The following is a 25,220-nucleotide window of genomic DNA, read 5'->3' as shown; positions in this document are numbered from 1 at the left end:
TTTAACCTTTCGTCATAATATAGACATTCACAAGCAAATGCGGACGTCTTCTTAACTAGAAATCTCGAAATAAAATCTGTTCAGTGTGTACGGCCTTCCATACCAGGATTGGAATCTCTACCGAGTTGCAACGTTAAAAATATTTAATTCCTCGTTTCCAGTATTGATTGACAGCGGGTGGTCCACTTCCTGGAAGCTAGGGGGGTGATTAACGCATGTAAACAAAACCGCCTATCTCCCATTGCTGTTTGCTATACGCTTTCGTTATCACGATTGCTACAACTGCTTGTTTCTATGTAAAGTGCACATTGCAAGGATAAGTGTTATTTCCATATTAACTGTTTGCTCGTATCATTTTGATGGATAAGGTAAAGCACCCAATGCTCGACAACGCACCATTGTTCGACACTAAAAAAACTAAACTCAAAAAAATAACAATATTAAACGTTTTTCGAACGAACCAAAGCTTTGAGCCATAGACAACTGTCACTAACTAGTCATTGTGGATGACATTTCCTACATTCGGCCATTTTGTACAAAATGGTGAAGGTGTAAATATCGACCGGCGGACAATTCTTTCGGAAATCCAGTTTTACTAGCGGAATCCTTAAGGAGGTGAGTAGCAAATATTGCACATAACTTATGTTTGGTTTGATTTACCGAGATTGATAATTATTTATTTGATTGGAGATGAAATTCAATACCTTTTAGTAGGTTTTTAGTAATGAGAGGTTAAGTTGAGATGCCAAAACACGCTTGTCGATCATTGGATATTTTTTCATCGCATTTTCTAATTATCGACAAATGTCGAAATATAAATTTTTCATAATATAAGCAGCTTGATTTGTAATTTAGCTAAGTGTTTCAAGCACTTTATAAAAAAACATCTTCCATCTAGATTGTCAAACTGTTTCCAATGATCGACAACCGTGTCGATGATTGGGTATACCATACAATCCAATAATCGACATAAGTTTTTTTTTTGACAGAAATGGCGCCTAAAAAAAATTACACGCCTGCACAAATGGCTCAGGCTATAGAAGCGGTCGAAAGGCGAAAAAATTACAACTGCAGCAAACAAGTATGGTGTGCCCAGGATTACCCTATATGACAAAATTTCGGGTAAAACTCCAGTCGAGTATTCTATGGGTCCTAGTACCTATTTGTCTACAGAAGCAGAAAACCTTTTAGAAAAATGGGTAATTGACATGGCGGGAAAACACATTCCCATTACAAGAGACGAATTGCTTGACAGTGTGCAACGCATTATTATGGACCAGAAGATAAAAACGCCTTTTACTGACACTACAACAAGAAATGGTATAATCTTTTTCTAAAAAGACATCCTGCTTTTTCTGAGCGAACAGCACAAAATTTAACAACGGCGCGAGATGCAGTAACGGAAGAAAATATAAAAAAATGGTTTAAAGAAGTTGAATCATATATACAAGAAAACGATCTAAAAGAAGCTTCGGAAGACCCTCAAAGAATTTTTAATACGGACGAGAGCGCCTTCTATTTGTCCCCTAAAGCCGGGAAAGTTCTTGCAAGAAAAGGTGACAAACATGTCTACCGATCATCTGGAGACGATAAGGACAATTTGACAGTGTTGATTACGGGGAATGCAGCTAGACAATTGGCACCCACCATGGTAGTGTATGTGTCGTGGCCATATCGTAGATTTGCTCATTTCATGAAATGGCCAATTTAGTTTGGCCAGATCGTTAAATCGTCAACGTTTCACGATTTGGTCATCCACATTTGGCCAGATCGTCGATCTGGCCAAACGTGGATGGCCATTTCATGAAATGCGACCATTTTTGTTTCTTTTTTAAAAAGCGATTCGCATCTGGCACTCGCCGGCCGCTGCCGCGGCACGCTCGCTTTACTCCCTCGGCTCGTGCGTTGTTTATTAAACAATGTCTAACCTAACCTAACCTATATTTTATACGATCTGGCCAAATGCCGATGACCAAATCGTGAAACGTTGACGATTTAACGATCTGATCAAACTATGTTGGCCATTTCATGAAATGAGCAAATCTACGACATAGCCACATATGCTTATGAGAGAGTTCCATCTGCAATTTCATCTCCGTTTCCAAAAGAATGGTCAATTGGACGCACAGCAAGTAATAGAGAGAGATAGAGAGAATAAGTAATGATTGTAGTGCCATTGTTTTTTATTTTATGATAATTTAAAACAGTAATAAAAGACTGATTGAGACTTAAAAAGACTCAGACCTATAAGTTGATTAATAATAAATACAGTTTTTATTCTTATAATTATTTTTTTATTTAACTTTTTACCTGCATGAACTGTTGATCATTGGATGACGATTAATAGAACTGTTGATTACTAGATGTCGGTCATTGGAACATGTTGATTACCGGGTGTCGATAAATGGATTTCTGCAGTCGAAGACTGGACCGAAAATAACATTTTTTTATTTTGAAATATCTCTTTATTTTTAAATACTTTACTTGTTTTTAATACAAAATATTATGCAAAGATACCCAAATTGTCTGCCAAAGCAACAAAGAATCATAAAATACCAACAAGAAACTAAATATTAATAAAAACGCTGTAAGAACCCCTTAAAGTGTCGATGATTGGGTGCTTTACCGCTTTGTCGATTTGTCGTCTACCTATGCTTTAATTGACTTACCTATAGGTAATGTAATTGTTGAGTGCTTCTTAATAGTTGACTTTTTTTCATTGGTATATGTATAGTCAAAGTAATTATGACTTCAGTTTTGTGCGAATAGGACATAATAAATAATAATTCCACTCGATTGACTCATTGAAATATAGAGCTTACGATAACAACATCTTCCGGGTACGCTCGTAATTATCGAACTTCCTTCGACCTGGTTAAATGTGGCTTAACAGATATACTTAATAGCTTTTGTGGGAAAGGTAAAACGATGTGTTTTCAGAAATTCTTATCATTATCTGTATAAGTATTGTAAGATTATTCTACCGAAAGCAACTTGTGAATCATGCCAATGATGTTAATCACCCAGGTATCGTGCCTATAGTATTATTAAAAAAATATCCAGCAATATATGAAAGCGTTACGAAAACAATAGCCATATTCAGCTATCAAAACTCGATTATTGCTCATGGAGTTGGCGAAACTCAGTCATAAAGCGCCCCAACGACGCGTTGCGCGTGCGCATCGACGCGCACGCGTACACCGTGACATTATGCTCGGTTGTAATGGTTATGGTCGTATAGACTTAAGGTTCTTCGAAAATAAATTGAATGTTGTAGTATTAACTGGAGTGAATTGAGGTACTTTCCTTTAGTAGGCTAACCTGTTATATTTTAGTACAAAAAAGGTTATTCATCTCATACAAAATAGAAATTGTTGAAGCAAAACTGTATAAAAAAGTAAACAATAATTCCATTTACCTAATTTGACTCTGAATATAACGCTACTAACCCATAGAAAGAGTTGTCATTGTTACCATGGCCGTTGTGATAAAATGCAGGCGGAAAGTAGTTCACGCGTGTCACTTTACAATGGACGGTTTGCGTAACTGCCGAATTATATGGAGCTAGTTTTTACCGCTCTCCTATAGGGTACGGTGCTAGTGGAACCAAAACACCATGTCGAACAAATATTTCTCGTCATAGAATAACAAAAGCTGCCAGATGCATCAATGGAAATAAATTCGCGCATTTTTCACAAAAACCACAAAATATAGGTGTATTTTGTATGTTACGAAAGTTATTTCACACTCGCTCACGCAGAATAATATAATTATGATAATTGGTAATTACTCGCTTATAACGAAGTGTTGCGCAAGATTAGGAAGAGTAAAATGTTGTTTACATCCGTTGTATTGTTCGCGACTGTGCATGTGGTTTAAATGTCCCGTATCTTCGTTTGTTCTTAATACTTTTGATCTCATTATTGTTTGTCGAACAAAATTGCTTTTGGTAAATTGAATAACAGGTTTTTCGTAACATTTCCAGTAAAAATTAAAATAGATCTTCATGTGGTCAATTTATACAAATATGTCCCAAAACAAATCTGTTTGTTGTTTCAGGGCTATGAAAACAAGACTACCATAACCAGAACATACATATATTTACATTCTTAACGATGAATCTTAAAATTCCGTTACAAAAGCGATACCAAAATTCGCCCATATGACGGCGTATATACTTATCAACTAATCTTTTGCAATTAACCCACACGTGTCGCTGTTCCCCCAGTGAAAGATAAATCAATATTATATCGACCTTGAAACACCCAGCAGGAACGGGATTATAATTTGCACTTTGGAGGGGAAAAACTAATAGGCAGGAACAGGGGTCACTAATATATTTCAGAATCATTATGTGAGAAAAGAAAATCAATAGATAGCTTCGTGGTAGCTTCCTTTTGTACCATCATTTGCGAAAGTATTCAAGCGAAAGTATTTCAATTTCGAAGCAGCAATTCTGTTTGATTCAAAGCATTCCAGAGTATTTTTGTTGTCTACTCGTTTTAAAAGTTTCATACTGAATGCCCTTAACAACTCGAAACTGTTATGTATCTAACAGAGATCGAATTCACGTACTTGCGTCATGTTCTTGTAGCAAATAAGTTGATGATATAATGTGAAACAATAATTAATTAGTGCGTAATGTCTGGGAAACGGGCATAAAATAGATTCCTCGTTTACAATCGACCCTCGCTTCAATAAACACGTTGTGGATAAAATTACCCATTTGTTATGGCCTAGTCTAACGTCTTGCCTTCATTGCGTCTAAACAAAATTAAAAATTACACGACCGTCTGAAAATTGTTTGCTGTGCCAAGTTCTCCGGAATGAAATATTATTTGTTTACTCTGTTACATCAGACGCAATTTAAAATTAATAATGACGGTACATGTTTTTTGAATCAGACTTTTTAAGGTGCTTAAAGCTGTCATTAATTCATAATTAATTTCGCCATTTTAATGTATTATATGAAGTAGTAAATGCGTATCCAATATGCAATCAAGTAAAATTCAAAGGTTTTTTGTTAGTATATTTATAAATACGATGCAGGTGTTATTGGCCTCTGTAATTACAGCAACATATCTTCCATGTTAATGAGCGGATGCTGTATGCCTCACGCTGTGTGCTGCCAACATATTATCGAGTATCGACTTGAGTACCATCCACGTATATGTACTCGTAGAATATACTGAAGTAGTAGGTATTAGTGGTTACACTTTATCCATAGGGATTGTAAATTCACATCTGTTCCTAAATTAATGTATAGTTATAACACTTTTCATCTTCTTCAGATACTATCTACAAATGGATAATAATAATAAATTGTACCTACAATTTAACTAAATTATTGGCAATTTGCCTAAATACTGTACGGCAACAGTTTATTAGACCCTTAATCAATTTTATCTAATATCGTAAGCTAATTGTATAAATGAACAAGGCGTGTTCAGTCTAGACTCCAGACAGTCCAGAAATCGTGAAACGTTTACATTAATCGAGGGTAAATTTTAGTTTTGCCTTGGCATAGAAAAGTCCCGATATAAATACTCGTTCCTTGCTCAAACCGATTTTATTAAATGATGATAATTATGTGACCTGTTTTTTTTATAAAAACGCATGGTGGTCTACCATGCGTTGACAAACTTGAGTTCAGTATACCGGTGAAACCGCATGTCGAGATCCATGTACGGTGACTTGCTATAACTTCGTAAAGCATTTAATTATATGGAATCGTTCTCAGATGTAACAGTTCATAAATTGCAATGTGCAATAAGTATTTATACTTGTAAAACACAATTATAAGTAAGGAATCTTTTAAATAGGATTGAAAAAGAAATTCTTTTAGTAAAATCAAGAAGAAAAACTCCAGCAGTTTTCTCACTCAAATAGCATTGTAGCCTTGATTTCAATGTATGGCCTACTTGCTCATCTTCAGGGCTACTTCAATTTACCCATTTACTGAGGTTATGTAAGCAATAAAAATGCGGAAACTGTCTCTTTAAATTACAATACATTTAGGTCGATTAATTTTTGAATTGCTAAGTTTATTTACACGATATACGACCTACGTACATTTCGTAGTTCTACTATTTTCCTTAAAACTTGTTTATTTTTTTCTATGATGATTTTCTACGATGAAATGTATTAAAATGTTTCTTTAAATGCATCGTCCAATGACCCCCTGTCTATTATTAATCCCTGTCTCCAGTACTGAATCCAGTTTCAAAGCAGAATGTCTAGACGCTATGGTATCGTAACAAAAACTCCTGTCCCTAGCCACACTAGTTTTATATACGTGAAATAGACTTCCATTTAGCTGATCTGAAAGAGCCGGAGGTTGATCTAGAGCCAATCTATCGCAATTTTATAAACTGGGTTCAGAATCTGGTTCGGTTTTATTCTGAAATGAACAAGTGTAACTACTTTTAGAGCTTTTTGAATTAATTAATCTCGTGACTTTATATGACAATATTTATCAATAAAATGAAACGTGTCCAAGGGCTAAAATTATGTAATTTTAGAAATAATTAAAATAAAAAAAATAAAAAGTTCATATATTGCCTTCACAACAGCTTAAAAACTATTACAAACTCATGATTAAGTAATAAATAACATATAACTCTATCAGAGCGGCAACATAGTTTCTAAAAGACGTTATTTGATATCTACCCAGTCCAAGTTTGCATCAATGATTTTGTTGTTACGATTAAAAACGTATGGCGTTGATTGTATCCTAATGACTGTTACGGATGCGTTGATGAGAACATTTCCTTTATAGGCACTCGTTTGTACATAGCTGTACCATATTATATGGAATTAAAACGGTATAAGACATCGAGATCGCAACAAAGTTTAATCAATTTAAAAGTAGTATACTAAGCTTGATGAAGCAGTTCGTGTGGTGAAGGATCCAAAGACATATCGGTAAAACTTTGTGGTATCATGTATCGTGGTAGCTTCATCTATCGTTGTCAATATAGATGGTAGAGCAGTTTGTAATGAATTTGTATTTTAAAAGAAAGTAGTTTGAAGTTAGTGTCGGGAGTTCGGGACAGAATAAAAAATACCTAAATATGCCGTAGAAATATCATTGAAATTTTTCATAAAAATATACTGATAACATCGATGAAACTAAAAGAAGAAAAAGAATAAAAATGCCAGTTCTGCACTTCATTGCATTTGTGTTAACTTTCAATTGGCATAGAACAAAGGCAGAACTTAAGTATTTGAACAAAGGCTGAAGCCTTCAGATGAAGAGGTTCTGAACAGGCTAACCTTAAAGCTCGATGAGAACATAATGTATAGGGTTTCAGACATTATGCAATAAAATGGCATGGCCTGAACTTGCACTAAATTATTAACCTACTTCAGTTTAAACGTCTGGAAAATGTAATAATGTATGAACTTAAAAGAAGTTATGTCTGTGAAAAATTGTAGGACAGAATATTCTTCTATGCGAATGTTCTTCTATATAATATACCTCTACTAGGTGATATAAAACATCTTTATGAAACCCTACGCGTTTTTGAAAGCTTCATGCATATCTAATCATCTGATCATGTCAAAGCAATTATGGTAAACATCTTACCTCTAAGTACTGTTAAGCTCTGAAGACCATTATGCTAACCATGCTTAGAATTTTATATACCTTTTTTTAGAGGTATATTCGGGTATAATATTATTACATCTTTCTTAAAAGTCTAAAAAAAAGCTCCAACACCCGCCCTGTTAATAATTCCAATTACAACCTTTGGGCAGACTAAGACTATAAAATTATGAATAGTAGAAGCGTATTCCATGAAATCCTACTTTATTATTATTACATTCATAATGCATAAACGCACGGCCGGTGAAAGCGTTTTTATGTTTCACATAAAGCCGTTACTCGCTATTTGGCCATGTTGTTTACAAACTGGACAATGCCCGTGTTGATTGTATCACTGACTGATTCGTTGAACTGCATTGAACTTGGTACATATGCCACTTATGTGTTAGGTACTCTACCAACTTGCGTGAGCTGACATAATTAAAAGTGACCGCAAAATGAAGGTTATAGAGTAGTCCCTATGGGTATCAACTATAATGTATGTCATCGGCATACTCTATTGCTGACAACAAACAACTACATATCTGAAAACAGGAGTAGTTTCAAACAATATCTCTGAATCCAATCTTACGTACAAAACGTATTCCTATAGTTTGCTGTAACTGAAGTTTTACACGCTTTTTAAGCTGAGTACACTAAGTAATGTTATTTCTATATAGAGTAAGCTTTAATGGAGTAGTTTAGTTACAATAATATTTTCTTAACGTTACGTTACGCGCAGGGCTGTCACTTCTCGTTACATATTCCTAGTGTTGCCCAAATGCAAGAACAAGACGAGACTTAGCCAGTCTTGGTCTTGGTCTTGCGCCAATACATCTGGTCTTGGTCTTGGTCTTGGTCTTGCGCCAATACACCTGGTCTTGGTCTTGGTCTTGGTCTTGCGCTCCCAGTCTTGGTCTTGGTCTTGGTCTTGCAGCAAGAGTCTTGCAAGTCTTGCAAGTCTTGCAATTACCTATTAGTCTATTACTATTTATTAAAGTTTACTTTAAATCTTAGAAAAACTTATTAGAATTGGAACATTGTGAGCTTGAATTATCATAGCCATAGTAAAGATCAAGCAGATTAATAAATAACTAGTTAGCATAGGTCCAGTTTTTCATATTCTTTGATACAGTTTTTTGCGTCTCATAGAATTCCTAAGCGTACCTACCTAGTTATACACCGAACTGTTACACCTAACTACTCAATGAAATAGCGCTAAGTCCTAGCTGCAAGACGCAAGAGTCTTGCAGGCTATGTCTTGTTCTTGCTCAAGTCTTGCACGGTCAGTCTTGGTCTTGGTCTTGCTAAAAATACGCGGTCTTGTTCTTGGTCTTGGTCTTGCAAAAACGCAAGACGCAAGACCAAGACTGCAAGACCAAGACTGAATTTGGGCAACACTACATATTCCTTAACTTCTACTATTTCAATAAGTAGACATTTATCATTGTTCAAAAGTAAGAAATCGTTCATTGATCTTTCATGAGTCAAAAAACAGGCCTACATAACTAAATAACTGAACTTTAGAAAATAACATAGGTACTATGCTTATGTCAAGAAGAAAAATCTATGTAAGTAGGGGATGTAAATAATTATGTACAATTACGTGAAGTGGACGCCGCGGCCGTGGGTGGAAGCTCAGAAAATTAACGCAGTATTCCCTTGATAAATTCTCTAAGTGTTTACAGTTATTGATGCTAACTATGTATATATTTTTGGTGCAGCATTTAAATTTGTATTGAATCAATGTCAAGGATATAAATTTTATTAAAGGCAACCCTATAGTATACGCGTTAGACAAGGCGTGGAACGATTTACGCTCACTTCGATCTCATAACACGCGATCTCAAACTAGGTTCCAGGACTATAAATAGCTGGCGGTGTTGATGAGGTGCATGTATTTATGTTTTCATCGGCTTTATAGCCGGTAACTACAAGTGCTCACTTCGACGTTTTAAAAGAGTTGCACTCGAGTGTTGGCTCTTGAGATTTTTCCTTCATATTGAAATAGTGTAAGCACTACACGAACAAATACTTTAGTGCATTAATTTACCGTTTATTGCATATTTTTTCTAAACTGGATTTATTTCTATAAATTTATAAATATATTTTTTTTTCTTAAGGTCTATATAATATTATGATCTACCTACTTTTACGGAAATCTTTGTAATACAATACAAGCTTAGCTACAATGTCTATCATCGTTAATTATATCCATAGAAACAGTAGGTGCTTACTCTTAAACACGTAGAGCATACGTATGAGACGAACACCTAATTATACCTATACCCGGCGCGGCCTAAGATGATCCGTATGACACTGACAGTTATTCTCAAGAGACAAACTTGTAATGGCGTCACCATTAAATTAGAAACGTATTGGAGGCGTCTAAAAATGGCATTTATTAATTTTTACGTAGCTTTATGCTATTACAACGATATTCCGTTGGAATTATAACAATTCTTATCATTTACGAGAAATTATATCAATCTGACTTTACGTTTACGTCCTTCAAAACTTACATCGTTGGCATTTATCGACTAGTGCGGAAAGTATCGATAAACAAGTTTCGATAATGGAAAGTCACATTTCGAGTTCACATTTTTTCCATGCTTAAGCATGAATGAAGCATTTATGGAACAGAAGATCGCAGCATAATTAATTAATTAATTACCGTTCGCGTTAATTTACTTACCTATGATAATATAAGTTTTTTAGAAAAATTAAATGGGGGATTCCATTTTCATGATAAAATAATATACACTGTGTTAAACGGGTTAAAAATTACGAGAAAATGATAAGGTGCATTTTTATGTTTTGGAAAACTTTCGTTTTACTTACCGTTTCGTTTACTTAATAGACGTTAAAAATTCATTTTATAATATTTGTAAAAACATGTTTACCGACGTGGCTGAATGCAAACCACGCCTTTGCCTATAAAATAGTAAAGTATCGACACGATCCATCATACGAGCAATCACTAAGACGAACTGTCATAGGGATCATCTTAGGCCGCGCCGGGTATAAATAGTATCATAAGTAAAAGCATCCTTAAAATACAAAAGTGATAAACAAACGAACTTCTCTATTCCAGTTCAAACCAGCTCACGGAGCTACCACGTGAAGTATGTCAGATGCCACTACAAGTGCTGCTAGTGCAGGACAACATGCTGCTCAGTCTGCCCAAAGAGATTGGCAAGATGACGACGCTGGCCGAGCTCGACGCTTCGAACAACAGACTGACGCAGGTGCCGATGACGCTGGGTGATTGCACCGGCCTCAGGTGTCTCGATCTGAGCAATAATCAACTTGGATTGCTGCCACTGCGTGAGTACTGTTGCTAATAGAAGTGATTGGGGATGCAGTTGTGTTGTTTGGTTAGAAATGCAATGTGCAATGTAATTCAAATGAATTATCTTACTATACCTCAACTTACTCTATGTTACGAGTAGTTATCGATTACTTGCATCTATGCCGAATATTCTCGCTCATTTCGATCTGATAATAAATTATTTTTAAATGCTTGAATATATGCCGAATATATCTACAAAAAACCTTCCATTTGATATGTATTACATATTTCGTAAGATTATAAATATTCTTATAATATCTATGCAATGTTCAAAAGGTTCTTCCAACTCTAATCTACCATATCAAAATCATAAGTGTTATATTTTAAAGAATTATATAATAATTAAGAAACATTATCTTATTTCAGAAATCACATACCTCCGCCTAGAGCACCTAGATGTAAGCTGCAATTGTATCTCATCCCTACCCCTGGAGCTTCGCAATATGTCGTCCATCGTCACGTTAAACCTGGATAATAACCCGCTAGTTTCACCACCTACCACTGTAAGTATAGGTAAACCAGAATCTGATGGCAATTAGGGAAATCAAAATTTTGAGTGTGCAACCCTAGGGAAAATGGACTGAACGATCTTGATACTGCTTATTTTTTATTTTGTCCTCAATATCATTTAGTCACATTACCTAAGTGGACAATACTGTACTTAATAATGAGATATCCACTTAATATTACGTAGGTAGGTACATACTTACATGTATAATATAGGTACAATTATACATATAATAATAGGTAATACATATTATTATATACACATACCTATATTTGTATATTTATTACCAGTATGCCATGTGAAAATATCGATATAATGATAATGTAGATCAAAACTGCTTGTATTTTTTTATAAAATAAAATAAAATAAAAATAACATAAAACTATGTTTATTTTCGTAAGTATTAACAGATACACATTATAAAATTGACTTGGACAGCTTGGACTTGAAGATTAGCCGTATTGGAAACTCCTGTAATAAGTTTTCATAAAATTATATTCTAATCAACAAACAATATTATACATATAATATTTTTTTAAATTTAAAGTATCAAAACGGGTAAGTCCAATTTACCAATACAATCTTCAAAATTGAAAATTGTGATGTGTTGGACCCTTCTTCATCGAATGTTTTCTTATCAACAATATAAACAACACATCTCGCTTGTGATCGCAGCGGCATTTTCGACATTTTCGAAGATTTTTTAGACAAAATCCTAAAAATTATTCATCAACTGCAAAAAAGACAAATAATTTGACAACCAATTTGATAGTTGTCAAATAAGTTGCCACATGAAAATCTTTTATTTCTTAAATAAAAATATGCCATCAGATTCTGGTAGACCTATATATCTCAGAAACTAGGTATATGTAAATTTTAGCCAATTAAAGTTCTTTCAAAGATAAAGTAATTGCAGAAATATAAATATTAGCAGAGACTCCTCATTTTTATCAGTGCGATAGGCCGCCTTCTTTAGAAGGAAGTCTGGAAATAAAGTCAATGTTATCGCATTTATTGGTATATTTTTAATTGGCTTTATTAATGGCTGTATAATATAAGGTTCGCCATTTGAATTGATAGGTTAAGAAACGATAAAATACAAATGGCTTATTCTCTAGTTACTGTGTTGTGTTAGTTAGTGTGAAAACATTTTTCTTAAAAGGACTGTTAAGTTGCAAAGATCATTGGCTCGACCTAAAATAACCATGAATTTATAAAAGTTTTCTTTAATAGAAAAATCTTTCGCAATAGACCAAATTCTCAATAAAACTTTTCTAAAAATTACAGATATGCATGCGCGGGCGCGTGCACATATTCAAATACCTAGAGAACATGGCGAATAAAGACTCGCTAGCACACCGTCGGGTGGATGACACCCGACGTTCCACAAAACATACGTCTTTCAACTCGCCCGGACAAGCGCAGATCACGTCTGGTAACGCCACCATTGACTGCTTGAGGCATAAACCCAGGCATGTAGTTGATAGCGGATATTGTACGGATGGCGTGGATAAGAGGTGGTCGAATGATGGTGAGTAAATAGATTTGATAATTTGAGGGTATTATAAAAAAGTATTATAAAATGTGAATATGTGAACGTTAGTTTCAAGGGTTTTGAGTAGGTAATAATTGATTTTGTTCTACTGTGTTATTGACGAAATATAGGACCAGATTTAATCATTTTAAAAAGGATCAAGGTTATATCAGTTTTCTAATAAGACCGATTTGATATTAAAACTGCAAGAAAAAAAAAATCATCAACTTCACTGAAGTTAAAAAAATTATTAATGTGTGCTGTGGCTTTTAAATAATACTTTTTCTGAAAGTACATATACATTTTTATTGATTAAAGAAATAATTTGTATTCTGTGTAAAAAATATGATTAAATAGAAATATAAAACCGAAATATATATATAAATAAATAAAATTACAGTGCTGTGCAATAAACATACAATACACAAATGAAAAAAGAAAAAAGAAAAAGCAAAAATGTAGGCCGCCCGAACAGGGACTTGAACCCTGGACCCTTGGATTAAAAGTCCAATGCTCTACCGACTGAGCTATCCGGGCCGTAAAGACGTCTTCGAAATTTTGTATCATAAATCAATAGTTTTACGGAAAATACATACTTTGTTGTGTTTATGTTTATACAGACACGAAATATTGTTTATGATTTTTTTTTAAATTTTTTTTTCGTGTAATTTTTGAACTTTTTGTTTGGTTTGGTAATATTTTTAACAAAAGTTCCTGGATTTGTTTAATGTTTTAATTTCATATTTCACCCAATATTATGATCCATAAATGTTTTTTAGGTTGATATAATATTATTTTCTAATAACAATTTAATCACGTAAAATCAGTGTTACTTACCGTTACCGTATCAAATGACTAAATTGGCTGAAGGTATTAAGATGATCTTGAACCTAAATTAAGATTGAATATGCATGGGATTTCTATTTTTAGGATAATTTATTTAATTAATTAAAATTACCACATCGTTTTAGCTGGAGGCGAAGCGGGTGGAGGGTCAGGCCGGTCGACGCCAAGCACGCCATCAACACTATCACCAGGCGCGGCATTATCCCGCGCGCAGTCCCTGTCCAGCGAGTCCCCCCTCGCGCCCCTCACGCCCATCCTCACCGGGTGAGTACGGGAACGTTCGAGAATGTTCTGGAACGTTCTGGAACATTCTGGAACATTCTGGAACATTCTGGAAGGTCTTAGAATGTTCTAGAAATTTTTGCGTTGCAGATGCGATAAGTAATATGATAGGTGCAATTTTAGGTTAGGTGTGTAGTACTGGAAGCGTAGGGTTTTATGTTAGGTATATTTTTTAATGTAAATTTTAATTAAAAGAGTTTAATAGAATAACTGTTATAGTTATGTACGGATTATAGGAGTAAAAATATATTGCTTAATTGCGTTATTTTATATTGTTTACGCTTAGATTTAGGTTTTTGGGAATTTGGAAATTATACAGGATGGTGCTGTTATGATATGATTTATTTTTATCTTCTGTTATATTTATGAGATATAATGGGGATTATTTCTATATGAGAAGTAGTTTTTTTGATAACCATTATAAAGTATTTGTTATAATATTATATTTTATTTACTTATTTTATAAATTAACTGGCGAGGTTTTATACATATTATGTTTTTCTATATTTTTATTAGTTATGGGGTGTAACATTGAACCATTGGCTTATTTAATTTGTTTTTATTTTTCCACCGTTGACGGGAGCAGAGGTAAAGAGTTTGAGTTACCGTCGTTATCAGATGTCATCTTCATCCTCCCTTCATTTAGCACAGTAGGGTCCCGTACAAAATAATTGTTTCTTCGTTTTTTTTAATATTCATCGAAATGTAGTATCAATCAATATACTCAGAATTTAAATGTATTGTATGTCTGTGATTTTAATAATTTGGTTTATAAAATATGGAGTAAAATTCATTTGCAAAAACATCAATAATGCGACTCATATTTCAAAGAGTATAACAGATTTTTTAAATCACAGCGTATAAGACTAATTTACGGTCAACAAACCGGTGGTATCTTATTGTAACTGTTATTATAAATGACGTCTCTGCGACGGCGACGGTATAAATTAAAGAAGTTTGGGGATGACCAAATGCGAATTGTACGAGGGCCTACTGCATTCACCCCCCCCTTATATTAACCCCGGTGTTGTCCCTTTCAGCGTCCGTATATCACCCGAAGGGAACGGCGAGGATAAGAGTAAATTAGCACAACAACAGACATACAGGTACAATCACTCATGCGCACGACGCTCACACGCATACGCACCGTATTATATAACTATGTATATGTATGTTATGTATGTAACGTCTATGTGTTGCATGTGTTGGTACTAATGTGGGCGGAGTATGCGCTGGTTTGTTAGGCTGTGCGTTTATGTGCTTACTAATTGTGCATCAGCTATTTGTCTCTTTCGCTCCTTGGAACGGGTGGTTGGGAGTGAAAGAGATGAAGCGCTGATTAGGATTGTTGGGTAGGTAGATTTTATTAGGTTGATTATTTTGATGAGTAGTTTTGAGATTTATACAGGTTAAGGTTTATTTAGTAGGATTTGTAATTTTTTTATGAAATATAATATAATATATTTAAAATATACGCTTAAATGTATTTAGCAAATGTAATGCCGGCAAAACATAATAACACCAAACATTAAGACTGAAAGTTTATCAAACTATAGTTTATTGTCTCTATAAAATGCTTACGTTGTTTAGGTAGATCAGTATATGTTGCTACGTTTACCTGTTATGTTTTTACAACGTCGATTGAATATAAAGTACTTACTTATTAACTCCAATATAAAGACAAAACACACACAACACGCTTACGTTTACATATACTGCGCTGAATGGCTTTGTAAATGTGCTTTGCTTCAGTACAATCTTGTGAACGTACAACTGAACAGATGTTAAGAGTTGGTTTTATGTTATTGTAAATAACCATATTGTTACTAATTACGCAATGTACGGGAGCGTCACACGCTTAAATATGAGTTAAAATTTAATACGTTTAAACTCATATGATTGCACATTGGCCGATAAAAAAATACAAAGAAATATCGCAATTCTGCACTAAAACACTAAAATTATTTCTATTACAAAAATTATACAAGAATATAATAAGAACGTTTATCAATTTCCAGACAATACAAAGAAGCCCTAAGACAGCAACGCCAGCAAGACGTGTACCGCCCCCGCACCGACCAGCCCTCTCCAGAACTAGACTCCTCGCCCCAATCCCAAAACCAAAGTCCGGTGCACTTCCAGAAGTCCAGCTCGCCCGTTAACGGTTACAGTAATGTATCGTACAATAGATCCCTTTCATCAAACTCCCCCAACAATTCCAACGTGCCAAACTCCCCCCTCCTACACTCGACCCCGCGGAGGTTTCAGAGCCAGAACGGTGTTGAAAAAATAGAAGAAAACAAACGGCCAGTACAAAAGGTCGTTCCGTCTAGAAATGTTGCCAAAACGTTCACACCAATAAACGGAAACGTTGATTACACGCGCGTCAACGGTTCGGACGCTACAGTGTACGCTAAACCGACGTCACCGACAAAATCTCCAACCAACACGCTAGGCTATAAGTCGAATATTCCAAGGCAGAATGGAGACGCGAAATTGTTAACAACATCGGTGTCGTATTTGAAAGGTGGTGGAGCGAAGCCGCCGAACAAAATGGCGTGGAATAAGGACGCGGTGACCGATAAGCTGAGCTTCACTATGAAGAGGGAGTTCGATAAGCAAAAGGAAGAGTCGGATCTGTTGCACCAGTTGAGAACGGTGAGTTTGCGTTAATTTATTAAAAAGTAATTTGTCAGATTGTCTCTTTAATCAAGCACTGCATATCCGAACCGATAATAGTAATAAAACAAACTTACTGTTAAAAATATAAAGTGCTATGCAAATTGGTAAATGGCGTGCGACCAATTATCATATTGTAATAACTCAGCCCCCGCAATCACAGGCACACTAGAAAATCTATTGTGTCGTGGACCGATCGGGCCGCTGGGGGCTCAATGGGATATTAACTATAATATGCATATAGTGCAATAAAATGTAATTTCAAATATTATTAAAACTACGTTCATACTAAGAAGTTTACTAAGATTTACATAGAAGATATCTCTATCTAAAATTATAATTAATCAAATTAACAAAAACATGTAGGTAACTGAATTTATTTTGAATTTGAATAAAACTCGCATAATATTCGTCTGGTATTGTATTGTCCGTTATTGGCCGATTAAAAAGAGCTGAAACGTGAACACATTTACACATTGCACATGTGTAGTGTCTATGAAGACGCGCGCGGCGTGACGTCATATTGCATACGCATCATGAAAAGTCGGCCAGTCTCTCTCGCGCGCAGACTAGCTTATGAGAGTGAAGGGGACAATTATTGTTTTTATTTTGCAATTGTTTATAAATCCTGTATTTATAAATTAAACAAAGAAGTTAGGTTACTAACTATATTCGACGAGATAACTATTCGCGGCCCGCGAATTAGAATATTTTTTTCTTTACCTAGGTTAAATTATGTAATACTTTTAATATGTTTTGTTTGCTGAACAATACAGCTTTTATTGTAATGTAACCTTATCTCTTACGTGCTAGGGTTTCGATTGTATTTATTATATTGGGAGTGAGCGCATGTGATATTTGTATTGTTTATATCGTTATTTTGAATATGACATTAAATTTAATTATTATTTAATAATTGAATGATTATCAATACTATTTTACAATTGATTATGATAATAAATAATTAAGTTCATCGATTGAGTTACTTTTAAATTGTAATTTTACATATAAATTATGAGAGCTTTAATATTATCTACAACGCACCCATTTTACAATTCAAGTCTACACTTAAACTAGAATCGTATTTATTTTGGAACATACTGTATAGTAGAATTGCATAAGTGTGAGTACTGTGAAGATGCCAGCTTTCCTTAATCGGCCCGTAGTAACAAGCAGTGGCAAATTATAATTAAAACAACACTCGGCTGTCGATTTCTGTCTTTTATATATCTAATCATATTGTAATGGTTTTTGTGTTGTAAGTTTCCCTAAATAAATAAAATTAAAAATATGTAAAATATTTTACACGATGCAGATAATCGAGAGTCGTCTCAAGATGTCGCTGCCGGAGCAGCTGGCGCCGGTGCTGGCGGACGGTGTGGTGCTGTGCCACCTCGCCAACCAGCTGCGCCCGCGCGCCGTCGCCTCCGTGCACGTGCCCTCGCCCGCGCAGGTACACACACACACACACACACACACACGAACACACGTCATGAATCATGATACACATGGAAAGATGCCACACACACACACACACACACACGTACAACCGCGTATTTGGGACAACCTAAAAAACAGACACCATTACACAATTACAGATATAAATGATACAAATAGCCAAGTGTTGTTTTAATTACAAGTTTCCACAACATGATAATATATACATGGAAAGGTGCCATTCACACACACACGTATGCAAGCGTCTACATGTCATAATACACATACAAGACGCATATCCTCATGTACACACACACACACACATACACACGTACGCACGTCATTAACACATATAAAGATGCGCACGCTTATGCACACACAAACGTACCACGCGTGCGTATCTTACATACAGAGATTTTAGTAAGCGAACATACACATGCACACTATTAAGAGTCAAAAATTAAGAATTACATGCACGTGGGACACAAGCACACACAAATACTCAATACATATCACACGCGATGTATGGTTGTGTTTTCTATTCTTATGAAAAAATTACGAATACACCTATAATTATTTTGTCCAACTGGGAAAAAGATGATATTCCTCAAGTGCATAACGACGATTCACAATTAGTTTAATGTTCGTAACTATAGTCAAGCCAATTTAATAGGCAACATTTGACGTCTATCAATTTTATCTTCGAAGAGAGGTAACCTGCTTAAAAACATCGATTAAAGTGATTTAATCGATACGGATTTGAAACATTTGTCACTCGAATTTATTAATTTATGATGATTTTTATTCACAAGTAATCAATGCATTCGATTCTAGATGTCAGATTTCGATTTTTAGAGTAACGTCTCTGGTATTTAAAAAGAAAAAAGGTTTATTGACACAAAATTGTAGCGACGTCAGTTCTTCAATTCAGAAATTATTTATTATGTTTAGTATGGTTTATCAGTAAAATGAAATCTTAAAATTACTTGTATCGGTCATTATTATTATAAATATGTAATCATAATTGAAAAAAGTTAAGCAAATGTGCAGTTCTAACAAAACGAAATATCATGTTATTCTATGTCGTCGTTACTAGGTTACGTTGTTGAATTTTGTTGAACTGTCAAATGTTGCCTATTAAAATGGCTCTACTATAATAGCGCAAACCAAATCAAATATTCATGTTAATTTATCTGTAAATAATATGAAATAATATTAATCGTACATTTTTATAATATATTTTTTCTTTTCAGCCAAAGCTTACAATGGCGAGATGTCGAAGGAACGTTGACAACTTCTTGGAGGCGTGTCGGAAGATTGGCGTCGAAGAGGTGAGGCATACATTTTAGTTTTCATTTTCATTTATCTAATTTTTTATTCTTTATTTTACAAACATTTTATAATTATTTAAACTTATTGATTTACAAACCGCGTCGAATCAAAAATTATTAATACGGTGTTCAGCCATAAACCCGGTTCGAAAAAAAATATTTATAATACGCGCGTGAGTTCGTAACGGGATCGTAAAATCGCGTGCCGTACGCAACAAAAAAAAATACGTGTGGCACTCGGGGACTGCCGCGGTAAAGCTATTGCATGCTATGCCTTCAAGCCACACCTCCGCCCGTTGGAGTGGGGAGCGTGAGGTTTTTTCGTTACGGAATTTCTCGATTCGGTCCCCGCGCTCAAGTTCCGCGATAGAAGCTATGCAATAGCTTAAAAAAATATCGAGACAAAATGACATAAACTAAGAGACCGGTGGCGTGTGTTCCAGGACGCGATCTGCTCGCCAGAGGACATTCTGTGCCACCACCCGGAGCTCCAGGGCGCCGGGGGCAGCACATTGGTCCCTCTCTCGCACACGATCGCCGCCCTGGAACACGCGCACCGCATGGACCCCCCCGACGCCTTACACCTCACCTACGAGCCCCCCCACGCCAGGTACAGCGACGACAGGTACATAGCCAATTTTAATTACACCATCGACGAGCTGGACGAAGATGACGCATACCCAGAAGCGTACAACAGGATACAATTCGTCACGCCGTTCTGCAAACGCGGAGGTCTATTAACGGGAGAGAATATGGAAATATACGACACGGATGAAGTCGATTTCCCAGTTGCCATGCGAGAGGAAGACCTCCAGAGATACGACCGGGGCAAAATGAACCTCGACATCGAGGACAATTTGAACGCGATGGTCCGAGAGACCGCCAAGGAATTTGAGAATCGAATTTTCTTCACGGTCCTCTGTCTCGGAAGCTTTATTGTATCCACTATTATTCTTATTATCTATCCTCTGTAATTAATTGTAAGGTTTTTGGATAGTATCGCTGTGTAATGTTTCGATTGTCACAAATTTGCCTTATTAACAGTGTAACTGTGATCCGTTAACGTGAGGCTATTGAGAATTGATCGTTGAGACTGATGAAATGATTAGTATTGCATTCAAAGGGACTTTGTCCTGAGTTAAGTTCGGTTTGACAGTATTAGGAGCATATCATGCGATCGTGGCTAGATTGTTTTTTCGTTTTTTTCAAACAATGTATGAATGGAATTTATTAGAAATATATTGCATTTTGCGCTTTAACGTTCTTTTAGGTACTTACTGACATGTTCCGATTGTAGTTTCTGGCTAAATAAGGTTATGCACATTATTAATGTCGGCACTGTAGAGGATTTTCTGATATGAACTAAATGTTGTTTACGCTTGTCTTTTAATAATATATTTCTCATTGAAATTTGTATCTTTATACTAACCGTCTGTTATAGTTTTAAGATATATTTGATTCATTCCTAATACAGGCATTTCGGTAGATATAGTGTTGCGTTTGTGTAAATTGCTTTTTGATTGTTTACGGGAAAATGTTTTGTTTGCTTGATTTTATTTTCGAAGGATCTCAGTTTTGGTTGACATAATTTATTGTGTAAGTGTACATTTATGTTGTTCTTTTTCAACGCTTCAATTACGTAATTCACTTAAGAAAACGCCGGTAATGGATCAAAATACGCCAAATAAAGTTCCTAAAGATAAAATTGATAGAGACATTTAGACATCACTTTACTGGTAGTGTTCATATAACAATAAGACAATGGTGCTTTACAACGCTGTTTCTTATTTGAATTATGTAATTTGAGTTCTTTACAAGGTTTGGTGCATTTATATTCACATTGTAGTATTGCACTTAAAAATTTAAGGGTTTTATACGTTATAGGTGTTAGACATTAAGTTTTATCTACAAGCTATGAGATGCGAATGGTAATTTTGAAGAAATATATTCTAAATTTTACTGCCGATTCGTAGGATGCACATTTTAGCTAGTTAAAACATATCGTTGGTTCAATTTTATACGATTTTTGAAATTAAATATGCTGGGCCCTTCAAATAATCCGTTTAACTCAGGCCCCGGAATCACAGACACAATAGAAAATCTATTGTGTCGTGGACCGATCGGGCCGCTTGGGGCTCAATGGGTTAACGTATAAATCGTATTTATGAAACATTACCATTTTTATCACATACCTTACTTAATTCGAAATATTATGATTATTTCCATAAGTTTATTTAAATCCTCTACAAACCACAACTTCCCCAGTACAATAAAATATAATGAAATGTTGGTGCGTTCAACATAGTGACGAAAAGTGTTATATACATTTAATATTAAGCCCACTTATGTGTTACATGTTTCTTATTAAATAAGAATTGTATGCCTTAATGGAATTCATATCTATTGTATGTGATGCAAGCACTTATTAGTGTTTTACTATGGACCGTTTTATAGTATAATTATTTAGTCGCATTGACCTAACTGATTTTGGGTATGCAAGAAATATGTCAAATTGAGTCAAAGTTGTTGGGTAAAGTTTACTTATTTTGCTTAAGAAAATGATCAAAAAATGAATTTATATGTTCGATAGGAAATTGGAATGTCACTTTTAATTCATTCTTCCCAAAATCAATTTATTTCGTAGGTCAATGCACTAAATATAACAATTTAAAATATTCTGAAACACTAACATTACGTTAGAATTAGTTGAAAATGCTGTAAACGGTCGTTTTAGCAGTGAGTAGTGATAATAATTAGACTGTATTTTGAGGCTTTTCGAAATAATATTTGTAAAAGACACGTTTTATTAATTTTTAAAATTAACCTACTTATCTATATGTAATAAAAAATAAAAGCCAATCGGAGACCGAATATTGCCAACTAACATTTTTTAATATTTAAGAATTTTTATTGCATTTAAACTTAGAGTATTAAAAACTAATTTTCAACATAGTGGTTGTACACATTAGCAGCTATTTGACAAACTGCATAAATTCTCCCAAAGTTTCGTTTCATATTTATGTATTAGCAAATGAAGCCACATTACCAAATATAATTATGCTGATTTTATGACTATGAAACAAAGGCTCGTATTAAATGCAATTTTGGAAATCATAATGTAATAAACGATGTATAATCCAGTCTGTAGGTGCATATAATTTATTTATTTGTTTATTTCAGGCAATAAATGTAGTTACACTTAAAGGTCTTAATATATATAAAAAGCTTTGCTTTACAAAAATGTGGAGTTAAAGCGATTTTCACATATGACATGTTTAGGAATGGGGGCGTCATAAAAATCCAATAAGTCAATATCGATTTTACTCCATCTTTGGTAGAGCAAAAATTCCTATAGACTGCATTTTTAATGATTTTTCTTACCGAGTACTGAATGAATAATACTTTATTTACATTTACAATATATATGTGGTTACTAAATGTTTCATGTGTTTATATTAAAATTGTCACGAGCATTCCAAAGATGTTATATATTCAAAGACTGTAGACTTGTACTTTTTATTTAAATAATAAATAATAAATAACATTTACATAATATGAGCTACTTTCAAAATGAGTGCTTCTTTTTATTTTGCTGAGTAAATATCCAATAGTAATTAATGCAGTGGTTTCTTTATGAAATAATATAGAAAAAGTTAAATTGCGCTTTTCATATTTGCCCTTATTAATACGAGTATTTTTCTTATAGTAAGATTTTCCGAAGCTTGTCTGTATGTTTTTGAGCTTTAAAATAATTACAAGTACAATTTTAATATATTCTGTATACAACTACATAGATATAAAGTAATATAATAATAATTTATGCTTACTGATTGTATTATTTTTGTCTTTTTTTTGTTTGGTGCTTGGGTGTGTATTTTATGACTGGTTTTAAATAATATATAAATATTTTTTCTTTTAGCTTTGTGTTGTTTCTATTCTTGAATATGTTTTCGGAGTATATATTGTTACTTTTTATAGACATTGGTTTCAAGTAATCAGTACATCCTTTCATATTATATAAATTGATATACACGACAAATAACAATACAATACCCATTACATTAAGATTGATTTAAAAAACGTAAAATGAAGTTTGATAAGATTGTCTTCCTATTGCATACATCCATCCTGTGACTGTCTTCTACACCTAAAACATTATTATAAACTATTTCTAAATTCATAATAACTATTACTTCTAATGGATTCTACTATTTACGATAATAACCAGTCTTTCATTCAATTCCATGTATAATAAGCAATTATTTGTGTAACGTTGAATTGTCGTTGTTTTATTTTATTTAAGTTATTTTGCATTTCTTATTATAATTATTCGAGATATTATGTTTGGTGTATGTTTTGAAATATTTTCTTTTTTGTAAAGTGTATTTTTTCTCTTATGTACTTACAATGTTCTTTTCTCGAATTAAAATTTACATTTCTTATTGCAAATTGTTGTTTTATTTTTATTGATTCCTTCCTTATTATTCGCTTTTGTAATAATGGCAAATAGATTATAAATTGGATACATATTACCGTCCTACAAGATTACCTAAAGAAATTATAAATCATCAGTAGACAATATACAGTAAAAATTTATGATACCGATGTTTGATAAGATTTCGTTAATAATTTGGATTTTTATCTATTCTATTTCTTCCTTTAATTTTAGCAATAAAGCCAAGCTTAAAATGAAATTTGTATATTCAAATTATACAAAGGCATGTTTTTTTTTGTATATAAGACAAACCAATAAAAAAATAATTTGTGCAGGAACACGTTATTTTTTTTCTATATTCTCTGATTTTGACACTTTTAAGAGCTTAACAATCAGTCTTTTTAACTATAAGATTACCTAACTATATTAGCTGTGATATTAGTCAGTCTTATAACCAAACTTATAAGATATAATAAGACGTATAACCATCAATTTTTACAGAATCTTCAACATTATATTTTTTATAACCATCAAACATTGTTATAGAAGCTGATGTGCTGCGCAGCGGACGTGCTAGAAGGCAAAGGAACTGTACAAGTGGCGATCACAGTAACCGAATTATTACGAAGACATTCGGTTATCAAGGAGGCTCTCTCACCGAGCTCCATCCCAGTGGCCACTCCGCCCACCTAGCGCAAACTGGCTTTAGCACCCGAATCTAATATCCTGCTCTAGACTCTGATTGAAGAATCTGGTTTTAGTTTGGTCGCGTGATTGTTGGATCGAGTCACAGTAAACATATGAACAGTCAGAAACTCCATACAAAACAAGCTACTGACTACAGATGCGGATGTAAGTGTGAATGAGCAGTTACGAACGTTTTGTAGGATGTTGCGCTTCTGTTTGTATCTGTTTACTGTGATCGAGCGGTGGTTGGAAATTGAAATTCGACTTTCTACAAGGAAAAGCAGTCGACGTTACAAATAACTTTATCCTATGTTCATATGAAACAGACATTCGATAATTCGGTTTTAATTACTACAACGTATATTATGTATAATTTTGATTTGTGATACGTGAAGGTAAAGCTCTATAAAGTATGGGAAGATTTTCCACTACATATTCATATTATGTATCTATATATCTTATACATGGATTGATATTTTTCATTTCTCTATTGAAATGGTCATTATTTACTTATGATATTATTACTGCTATAAGGTTAAAACAC

The 25,220-nt window shown here is 34.1% G+C and overlaps 1 protein-coding gene, 1 long non-coding RNA gene and 1 other non-coding gene across 5 annotated transcripts in view; 2 read left to right on the top strand and 1 right to left on the bottom strand.

Annotated features, from left to right (window-relative positions):
- The window catches only part of LOC123705809 (leucine-rich repeat and calponin homology domain-containing protein), a 50,782-nt gene extending 25,857 nt beyond the window's left edge, over positions 1 to 24,925 (top strand). Inside the window, exons 3-11 of one of the 3 annotated variants that reach the window (XM_045654841.1) lie at positions 10,680 to 10,912; positions 11,304 to 11,440; positions 12,733 to 12,976; positions 13,951 to 14,089; positions 15,148 to 15,213; positions 16,126 to 16,765; positions 18,102 to 18,239; positions 19,477 to 19,554; positions 24,536 to 24,925. In XM_045654841.1, coding sequence (XP_045510797.1) covers positions 10,680 to 10,912; positions 11,304 to 11,440; positions 12,733 to 12,976; positions 13,951 to 14,089; positions 15,148 to 15,213; positions 16,126 to 16,765; positions 18,102 to 18,239; positions 19,477 to 19,554; positions 24,536 to 24,682 — 1,822 coding nt within the window. In that variant the 3' untranslated portion in view covers positions 24,683 to 24,925. Of the gene's footprint in view, positions 1 to 10,679; positions 10,913 to 11,303; positions 11,441 to 12,732; positions 12,977 to 13,950; positions 14,090 to 15,147; positions 15,214 to 16,125; positions 16,766 to 18,101; positions 18,240 to 19,476; positions 19,555 to 19,997; positions 21,617 to 24,535 lie in introns of those variants that run through there. The other 2 variants (XM_045654839.1, XM_045654840.1) reach the window with 2 other exon arrangements.
- Positions 530 to 1,272, top strand: LOC123705813. Its single transcript, XR_006753342.1, has 2 exons — positions 530 to 615; positions 990 to 1,272. It is a non-coding gene; the product is annotated as an uncharacterized LOC123705813 (long non-coding RNA).
- Trnak-uuu lies at positions 13,444 to 13,516 on the bottom strand. The gene has a single exon. It is a non-coding gene; the product is annotated as a tRNA-Lys (tRNA).
- Positions 24,926 to 25,220: the final 295 nt, after the last annotated feature.

This window comes from Colias croceus, chromosome 3 (genome assembly GCF_905220415.1).
Source record: "Colias croceus chromosome 3, ilColCroc2.1".
NCBI lineage: Eukaryota > Metazoa > Arthropoda > Insecta > Lepidoptera > Pieridae > Colias > Colias croceus.
The sequence above is the reverse complement of the archived record's forward strand: the minus strand, read 5'-3'. Positions and strand labels throughout refer to the sequence as shown.